Below are 10,421 nucleotides of genomic sequence, written 5' to 3'. Positions count from 1 at the left end.
CCTGCATTTTGTTTTCACGTCTTTGCAAAGTGTTACTTTTTACACACTGTACAATGATAGTGGCAGTGGCTGTAGTCCTTGATAGCGGATAAGCACGAATCAAACATCAATGTGCGAAAGATCCGTGTAGACATTTAAATTTACGACTTTATCTACGTAAATTCACAATTTTAACTTCATGAATTCATGTTTTCTACGATTTCAACTTCATGAGTTCATGATTCCAACTTTATGAATTCACGATTTCAACTTCACGAATTCAACTTCGCGAAGTCATGTTTTAGACTTCACGATTTCAGCTTAATGAATTCACAATAATAACTTTACGAATTCATCTTCATAAGTTCATGTTTGAAGTTAAAATCATAAATCTAAAATTTGAAATCGTGAATTCGCAAAGTTGAAATTGGAAATTGTGAAGTTCAAAACGTTAATTCATGAAGTTGAAATTGTGAATACATGAAGTTTTAATCGTGAATTCTGTATGTTGAAATCGTGAATTCTGTATGTTGAAATCGTAAATTCTGTATGTTGGATTTTGTTTACGTTGATATTGTGAACTTGTGAAGATAAACTCGTGAATTCAAGGCGCTGAAATGTCTCCACCGGTCTTGTGTATCTACGTACAGATTAACTTAACTGTAAAGAAAAAAAAAAGAAAAAAAAAACCCGCAAAATGCAACCAATGTAAATGCGAGACCTTCAGTGGTGTTTTAACGATATGTTAAATTATCTAACAACGTCACAATGCCTGATCTTGTTGTAAAGGGGAAAAGGGTGATGCGCTTAGCTTTCCAACGTGTCCCCATGCAACAAAATGGGCTTACAAATTAAGTACACAATGAGATGCTGCAAAAATAAAATATCTATGCGTAAATATGCATATCTAATTAATCACAGTACAGTGATAACACACAAACATACCAACAAACACATCTGCTATTCGCCCATATGACCTTTCTTGTTTCTGCTTCATGGATTGTTTGGTTCCTTTTGGTGGTCCTGTTATGCGAGATTTTATTTGGGGCTGCGGTCATTGAACTTTCTTTGTTGATCTTTATTATCATAATATATCAAAGGTAAAACATGTGCGTTTCAGTAAATTAGGAAAAATCGTTAAAGCCAGGCAATACCTGGATAGGCACATATAACAAAACAAAAAGTGGATAAAAACCCAACACATGCGATTTTGTGTCAAAGAGTTAATTACTCTTCATTAGTCGCCGGTAGAAACCGGCGACTATATTTGTAACAGTTTAATATTATATCTATGGTAGGAGAAGGCCTTAAAATCTGAATAAAAAAGTAAATCAATTACTGAACAATTAAGGACCACAATTATTTTTCATAACCTTAAAAATTCAAACATTAAGTAACGTTGCTAAATGAAATGAAATATACAAATATTGACATCTTAAAAAGCAACATTACAATTTTCATAAAATGAATTAACAATGTATCCCTATGGACCAGCTATTGAATTTAGGGATACTTTTACTTTTTTCTAAGCGTCAAGCATTGCTATTTTATGATTGATAAATCATTAATTATTTTTGAAATGGCACATTTAAATTATTTGGTTGTTTATATCTTATGAGACCTACTATATTTCATTATTTTATCTAATTATAAACAGATTCTCCCTGTAAGAATCACGTGACTACACGTTGTATGTTATTGTTATAAAATCTATGAATAGTAACAGGTTGCTGAGAAGACATAATAGTTGGCAAAAGGTATGGCGGCTGATTAGATGCAGATGTATAAATAATTACAAAGTTATCTTTCATTAACCAGTTTCATATTTTATATCATTAGAAAGGTCTGTATACTCAAAATTTACACATTAAAGAATAAGTTTTCAAAACATTTTCATTTTTTCATGGTAAAGGGTTAAACTTGGCCCTTTCTGTCAACGTTCAATGGTTTAGTTTAGGTTGAACATCACAAAATAGATTTATGCTAAAGAGGCAAATAGTGGTAATCGTCGTCTTCGTTATATTCCGTCGATTTTCGTCGCGCAGGTTACCAAAGCGGTTCATGACGGTAGGGATCCGGAATCGTATTATATAGTATACATTAAAAGAAAACAAATAAAATACCTTTTTGTTGATATTTTATCGAACTAAAAGGCAATAAAACGTTAACTATATCGTATGTAACGTCAGGAATATTGATTTCAACTAAATTATATATTTTTTCGATAGCGCATAAAAATATTTTTTTTATGCAGATACCACTTTTACGTTAGAATTGCATTGTTTCATGCAATAATTTAAACATATATATTTTCAAATGTTCGATGACCGTTAATTAGTTGGCGTTCTGATGTATACAATACGAATTTCGATGTCTGGTATAACGGTATAATGTATAAGGTAGAATTTCAAGAATATCACTCGCCTTACAAAATTAATCACAATTCATACAGTTAAAAGAAATAATAAAAAATAGTTTTATGAAAACTGCAAAAGGGATTTTCAAAGATTCGAATTTGACCTACTAGGTCACAACTTCGTCATACTTACCACAACTAGGCCATCGAGCAATATTCATTGATTTACTATCGAGATCTATACTATCAATAAAATCTTTAGCATTTTTAAGTTACGTAAACTAACGAAACACCTCCCGAAAATTAATGAGTCTCAGGTCAATATTGCCAGACAAAACTTGCTTATTTAATAATCATAGCAGTTCCTTGACAATATTGCTAAGCAATTTGCTTCAAATATGTTTTATTGTGAATAAACAGTTACTCAACATATTGTTCCTCTTTTTTATACTTTAACCATTAATTAAACTGATATTGTCTTATATTTATGATAATACAATCATTTTTCTATCCGGCGACTTGATGCTTTAGCATCAAAATCTCTACTTGTCATTTTAGTGACGCATTAAATAAAGCACACTGGAATTTCTAGACAGTTGCAGTGTCTACGCTGAACAGAAATTGATTGGTGGCGTGACCGAGTGGTTACCGCGCTTGACTAGTAATCTACGGGTTGCTTGCCACATGGGTTCAATCCCTGTCAGGGGCAACCCGTTGTTTCTGTGAGCAAGAACTTTACTTTCATTGCTTAGTACTGGTTGGTTTCAGGAACGGATTCAAATGTGTTTCAATTAGCTTATAGCTTCCAACGCTAAATCTATATATGAAATCACATTTAATAATTAAAATTGTTTACTACGGCTCTAATGAAGATAAATGAAGGACGTGGCTCTGTAATTAATTATATGAATAATCAATATAATAATTCTCATTTCAATACCTAAATGTCCTTTATATAAAAAATACAAAGATAAACTTATTCCATCAAGAATGTTTTAAGTTGATTTCAAACATCAGTGAAATAAGATCTGTTCTTTTCAGTGTATGCTATGTAAAAATTTTTATGTTGTTATTAATATTTATTTTGCCCGGCGTTGTTATGAGAAGCAATTACACCAAACCTAACCATCTCATGCGGCGTCTGTTGTTTCTTTACGTGAAATTGCTTTGTGTTCCGCAACGTATGTTAATAAGCAAACATTTACGGATACGTCCGATGCAACTCTACTGAGTATGTCGCTCGTATATTGTTTCTGTATATTCGATTGTGTTATATGCTGTATTAAGAAGATTTAAGAGAAAAGTTTGATTTTTAATATTTCCTTTCTTTTCAAATTTCTGTTTATCACTTTGTATTTATTTTGTCAAGAGTTAAATTTTACAGTTTAAAAAATTACTTTAAATTCATAGTTATTCGCTTCTTTGCTATTTTTGAGAGGTTAAGGTAATATTCTTTCTTCATTATTAAAATATATATTTATTAATATCTACTCCACAAAGTTTTCCACCTCCAGAATGATTTTAAAGTGTTTCTTGAAATTAATGTCGAGTCTCCATCTCATAACTGATGTTATTTCATTTTTTTTCATTTAACTCTTTTTACTGCCGTTCCTGGACGGCGATTTATACAATTGACAAGATTTGAACAGTTCTAACTGAACACCGCTTGCCTTTAGCCAATCAAAGCAAATAATTCAGTATCATATGATAACGAAATGGACGTCAAAAACTCCAATGAGAGATGCTTAAATGGACTCGCCCAACCGCCATGTTTTGTCAGGTTACTTATTCGTACAACTGAAAAATACCATAATCAATGTACGAGCTTGGTATCAGTCTTTATTCTCTTGCAGGATAAAAACAGCAAAATACAATATTTTTGCTACATGTCATTTCTGATTAGAGAATGTAGTCTAAAAAAGAGTATGTTTTGTTTTCTTCCCAACTTGCACTTAAAGAAAAAAACTTTATAAATGCTTTCTTTCGGGCGAGTTTAATGCTATGTGTGCTGTTATTGCATCATTATCGCATATAGAAGGTCAGTTATAGTCCGTTTCAGAAAAAAAAACTTCGCAAAGCAGTCGAAGGAGTATATAACGTAAATTCCATTTATAGCATGTTCACAGACATCAATTTTAATGTGTTGCAAGTAACTGTTGTTAATTACGCAAGAAGCTAATTCTTTTTGCCGATTGATGCACGTACTTATTAAGTAGCGCATGTAGTCTAACTTATTGTACTACGAGTCAAGTTATTGTGATATTTTTCTCATGGGCAATACTGAGTATCTCCTACATTCTGACCCAGCAGAATCTAACTGAGCGCGTCAAAATATTTTGACAAGAACGGAATAGTAGAGTATCAAGTATTTTTGTTGGCTTTATGTGTTGACCACATACAATAAAGTATTAGGCAAGAAAGGAAATATTATTTCTATATTCATGGCTGAACGGCGATTCCAAGCATTTTTGGAAATGCTAATACTTGTTAATGGATTTATTATTCTCTATGTATAATGTATGTGTTATACATAAACTTCGTATATCAGTATCTCAAATTGTTTAACGTAGGCCGTGGATGTAGTCATTGAAGTACCCTCGGGCAATTGTTTGTTTTCCAATAGCATGAACCTTTTTGCTGATTAGATCAACGGAATTTTAGAAAATACTGTTAGCTGGCTATTTGTAATTTAAAAGTCACTTAACATTTTCATAGAGTAACTTGACGTGTTCTTGATTATGTTCCATCCTTTCTTGCACGCACTATTTCACATAATTGGATAAATAGCGGTGTTCATTCCAAACAGGATGCACTAATTCAGTAAAAGGTTGATGTTAGGGTGTAGACGGGTTGGTTGTGGTCTTTTTTAAGATAAACAAATACACTAAACGTCAACTAACTAAGTCCGTTAGAAAGTTTGTGTCTTTTAAAACAGATGGATAGAAACTGATTGATTTTATTTAGCAGGAAGATCAAGCATATTTTTAAGGCAATGAGCACAGTGAATGATTGGGCTGCAATGTCACTAAATTTCTATATTTCGTGTCCACTCTTTTATGGTTTGAACCGATAAAACGAAATTAATTTAAAAGGCTTGAGCAACAATGTTAATTATTAAAATGATATGATATGCAGAGCGCAAGTATGGTCCTCACGTTAAGGTAACACAAAGTCAAAGTCAAAATCCCTACAAAATAAAATATATCAATGAAAATAAACATTGTGTTTACGACGATTTTAAGTATTTATATTAATATATATATACTTTGAAATTATTTTGTAAAGTAAGAAAAGTTGGTTACATAATTTATAGCCCTTCAAACTGTAGAATAACCTTATACAGTGAATTGCCTATGTCAATAGGAAACTCGTGTTTTAACTTTTGAGAACGTAGAAAGTAGCATATATCACTGTATTTCTTCATTCTATTTAAAACAAACGTCAAGCAACTATTTGCAAGTAATTATTTACTCTTATTTCTTATATAATTTGTGAGCTTAACACTTTATAAAGAATGAAAATACGGTATGACATATCGTTTAAGTTATCAGTGTTTATAATCGATGGTATAATGTTCTTGCACTTCTTCTTTTTGCTATGGTCGGGAACTACTTTTACCTATAACTGTCCTTTGCCTTTTGGACATGCTATATAAAAATGAAAAAGTATGAAAGTATAGTTTGCACAATTTACAATTATAAAATATTAAATTGGAAGTTCAAAACACATAAATTCTCTGGAATAACAAAAACTTGAATTTAAAATAATTATTATAATAATAATTGCATTTTGTATATAAATTTACAATAATGTAAATTGCTGAGCGTATTTTACAATACTCTAAAAACACTTACGTCTTCCATGAGGTATTCTTGATAGCTCGTTGAGTGAAATTCCAAATATGTTTTGAAGCGCAGATTCTATTCTACCTAAAACACCCTTGGACAACTTCACTTGGCGTGTTTTGACATACAGCCATGGATCAGCACATGTTTGATCAAACGTCGACCATCTAGTGCATCCCCAATTTATTGCAAATCCGTTATAGTCCGTTGCTACTATCTTAATTTTGCCAGACCAATTATCACCTAAAAATAAATTTTCTTTAAATTAAATGTATCTTGCTCAGTTTCTTTCATCAACAAACTGTATTTTAGTTGTCATCAATTTAGGAACTTAATTGTTGTCTTTATAAATTGATAGTTATTTCAAATCATGTAATACTTTGTTTACCGAGGTATAAAATTATTATGTTTTATTCATACAAATGATTATTTCTTCACAGCGTTGTATATTGCTTGTTTCGTTCATATATAAATACAACATTACTATAATTAACAAGTATACGTACTTTATACAAATGCGATTTAATACATTGTCATTATGAAGTTAGTTTTGTTAAGTATTTATATTCACATCTAGTGAAAACTGTAACAAAAGCAATGAAAATATGGTGCCGTAATGCAAATGTTAACACTGTAACAAAAATGCAAACGTCATTGGGGCTATTGCTAGATGCCATTGTGCATGCATTATTAAATGGAATGATCTAATCAGAGTTTTCACACGAACTCCTGGACATTTAAAAAATCGGGTATAAATATGTTAGCCGGGCTTAATGTTTGCAAATTTCCATTAAACTTAGATAATTATGTATGGCAAGATCCGACGAATTCCTTGACAGTTATCACAAGAACTCCTGACATGTTATCATAAGAACTCCATCCTTCGTTTAAATGTTCTTACCCCGTGATTACGAATTAGTTAAAATACAAACGGGGGAAGACATATTAAAAATAGAAGTATGGACGTACCAGTTCTTGCTTATAACAAATATAATCTGTATTTGCAGAATACCTTTGCCTAATTTAACAAATAAGCAATCATAGACGAACAATGCAGGTTTTATTTAAATACATTCGGTTCCATGATATGCATGACCAGACTGATAAATCAGCTGGAATTCCTTGAAGTTCACAATATTGTATTAGAGTGTTTCTGATTAGAATTAGTTTCATTTTACCAATAAGATCTTTCCCGGAAAACTGTCCAGGGCCCGTCACAGAAAACACTGAATTCATTGTGTTGCAAAGATCACGATTCCTGTAATGAAGCAATGCGTGGACTTGTAAGAGTATGCAAACATGTCTTTTATGCTCTTTCAAATCTTTCAGATATTTAGAACGTAAAAGAGAAGTATAATGCTTTGGTTATCATGTTAATATAAGGAAAAAAAAAGATTATTTCTCGTCATCATCAACTAATATATAAATATAATTATGCAATGGAATATTATAAAGTAATAACAATGGCGGCTTATTTAATATATATTATCACATGTTCTGTTCAAGTCATAACCGACAATGTCATCTTTATAATGACATTATAAAAAGAAAAGTTTATCCTCATTGACATTGGTATCTTAATAAAAATGTTTAAATAATGAGTCATTAAATCTATAGTTTTTAAATGTTATGCAGACCCTTATGTACGCCATTACAATTCAACAAATATTTTTTCTTATTCTCTGTGTATGTTTTGAACTTACCTCATTGATTCATAGTTCATAAATATATTACCCACTGGAACGAATATTTGGGAATAATCCGTAAATTCCTCTGCAATAGCCCAGTTGCATGGGGCTTTATGAAATTGATAAAACCACTGACCAAGGTACTGAAAAAATCATAAAAGGTCCTCTATAAATTAGTAATCATGATTATAGCAATATTTTCATACCCCCGCCATAAAATGGCCGGGGCATATAGTTATACCCTGTTTCGTCATTCCGTTATTCCGTCCGTTTTCGTTCATTATATTGGCAACAGTTTCATACATTCAATTCAAATTTGCAGGCCAAGTGGTCCAATGACTTTTGACAGAGTTTTTACCCTTGAACTTTGAAAAAAGTAAGACAATTTTAGTTCCCGTCCATTATCTCCCCAATAGTTGTACACATTCAACTCAAACTTGACATTTAGATATATCATAGGAGGTAAAGCTCGAATTAGTTATGGTTTGGGCAAAGTAATTTTTCTTGAACATTGGAAAAAATAGAATTTTCATTTTTTCCGCACTCTGAATTTTGTAGAAATGTATGTAAAAGGTTCTATGAGCGGGCATTAAACCAGAAAATACAAGTAAAGTTCAAGAATTTTGTTTTGGTCCGATGATTTTTGAAAAGCTATCCTTCTTGAACATAGAGAAAATTAGAAATTTTCAGTTTCTGCTCTAACATTTTTAGGGTTGTATGTCCGAGGTTGACATAGCATGTGCTGGTATTGTACCAGAAAATAAAATTTAATTTCTAATTTAACCATGGTCAGATGTTTTTCACAGTTATCCCTCTTGAACTTTGAAACGATTTTTTTAAAAAAAGTCATAATTTCTAATCATTATCTCGGCATGCAACTTGCAAGAGATTAAGACTGAATAGTTTCAGGGCCTTGAACTTTGTATGAAAACGGGTTGTATTAACATTGAAATGTTAAAGGGCCTTGAACAAATTTGGAACTAAATATTAATATAACATTTGACAATTAGCTGCATGAGGGACCATTCGTGGGGTCACGACACATTTTTAGTTTCTACTCAAGTTAATTTTTTAAAACACTTACTGGTCCAATTTTTTCATGCTTCAGATAAATAATTTTATGATAAAAATTCCGAATTTTTGCAGAAAAGAGAGATCAATCGAAAATTTCAAAAGGTAACAAACCGCCTTTAGATTAAATCCGGGCATTGGCGGAGGCTGTACGCTCAGTCTTTCTTTCACACTTCTGGTATCGAATCTTGTCATAAAAGTGGGTATATTCTGTCCATGTTTCTGTACTTGACCCGAAGTAAAAGCTATTGCAGTTAAAACCACCACAACTATAATAGTAATTTCAGTCATGTTTCCTTTTTCCACCAACAACTGGCTCTATAGTTAATAAGAAAATCTGTAAAAATGTTGGTTTGTCTATTCTTTTATTAATGATATTTTTAATTTGTATTATAATAGTACATGCATCATAGAATATGACATAAAAATCCGAGCGAATGGTCTTCAATTGCTGAACGAATTCAGGTATTAAATTAAAGCTTTATTCATGTGGTTTGATTTCTGGAATTATTTTGATCAAGGAAATTGTTGAATAATTATAGCAATCACAAAGATTTTCTTTTAATTTTCACGAAAAATATTAGCTTTAGCTCCTAAAAGCAAATGTTTTATGAAATACGTCTTAGCGTTGTATTCTTGAAATACAAAAACAAATAAATAAATAAAATAAAAAATAAATAAATAAAATAAATGACAACGTTTTTTTATTCGACTTTGGATAAAATGTGCATCGTTAAATGAAATGTGTTTCAAGCTTTGTCTTGATATAGATTTTAAGTTGGTTATGAGAAAATAATTAATACTTCAGTTCTTAACATTTATCACTTATGTTGTGTTCTTTCTGAAAATTTAACATAAAATTTATTGTCATTTCCATAAATATGAAGTGCTACCGAAATATTAAAAAATATATTTAATTTCAATCGTTATAAATTATCAATTTATTTAATAATACAAAAAAAAAGAAAATGAAAAGCATACCTCAATATGCTATAAGATAATGTGTTAACCATAAATGAAGTGTATTTAACTTATAATTAACCAAGAACATACGTACAAATTTCAGCTTATTCGGTTGCAATGTCAAATAATATTCTTTATCGAATCTTCAACCCGTCTGAATGTCGAAATGAAGAAAATAAATTTGGTTTTATTCTACAAATATAATGAATGCGCAAAAGGTTACTTCAAGCAAGAGTTTCAACGCCCTGAATCCAAATGAATTTCCGCCATTATCTGCATGTCATAAAGTGATAAATGTCTGTCTATATCCTTTCAATAAAATATAATTTGAATAAACCTGTACAAATCTATATGATATCACCATTATGGAGTCATCCAAAAACAAATCACTTTGATATGCATGACGCCAAACTTCCTTAAATAATAAATACAAACTGAATCTATATATCATAACTAAATTGAACTACTGGGTGTTTTTTTGGCTATTAGTTAAGCAAATAACAATTAATCACTTATTAA

General features: G+C 30.9%; 1 protein-coding gene across 1 annotated transcript; it reads right to left on the bottom strand.

The window, feature by feature from the left end:
• Positions 1–5,779: 5,779 nt before the first annotated feature.
• LOC132722049 (uncharacterized) lies at positions 5,780–10,182 on the bottom strand. The gene is made up of 6 exons (XM_060706451.1): positions 9,997–10,182; positions 9,054–9,257; positions 7,884–8,011; positions 7,359–7,438; positions 6,190–6,423; positions 5,780–5,982 (listed from the first exon to the last, which is right to left on the bottom strand). The coding sequence occupies exons 2-6, from the start codon at positions 9,228–9,230 to the stop codon at positions 5,954–5,956; spliced, it is 648 nt and encodes a 215-aa protein (XP_060562434.1). The 5' UTR covers positions 9,231–9,257; positions 9,997–10,182; the 3' UTR covers positions 5,780–5,953.
• Positions 10,183–10,421: the final 239 nt, after the last annotated feature.

Source organism: Ruditapes philippinarum, unplaced genomic scaffold (genome assembly GCF_026571515.1).
Source record: "Ruditapes philippinarum isolate M1 unplaced genomic scaffold, ASM2657151v2 ctg18188_1_1_1_1, whole genome shotgun sequence".
In the NCBI taxonomy this organism is placed as follows: Eukaryota; Metazoa; Mollusca; class Bivalvia; order Venerida; family Veneridae; genus Ruditapes; species Ruditapes philippinarum.
The sequence above is the reverse complement of the archived record's forward strand: the minus strand, read 5'-3'. Positions and strand labels throughout refer to the sequence as shown.

What these genes read in the sequence shown, in the direction of transcription:
- LOC132722049 (XM_060706451.1), bottom strand. Translation starts at nt 9,230, where the DNA reads ATGACTGAAATTACTATTATAGTTGTGGTGGTTTTAACTGCAATAGCT. An exon ending in CCGGATTTAATCTAAAGGCG is followed by an intron (nt 8,012 to 9,053) that starts GTTTGTTACCTT and finishes TGATTTTTTCAG; the next exon opens with TACCTTGGTCAGTGGTTTTA. An exon ending in AAGAATACCTCATGGAAGAC is followed by an intron (nt 5,983 to 6,189) that starts GTAAGTGTTTTT and finishes ATTTTTATATAG; the next exon opens with CATGTCCAAAAGGCAAAGGA.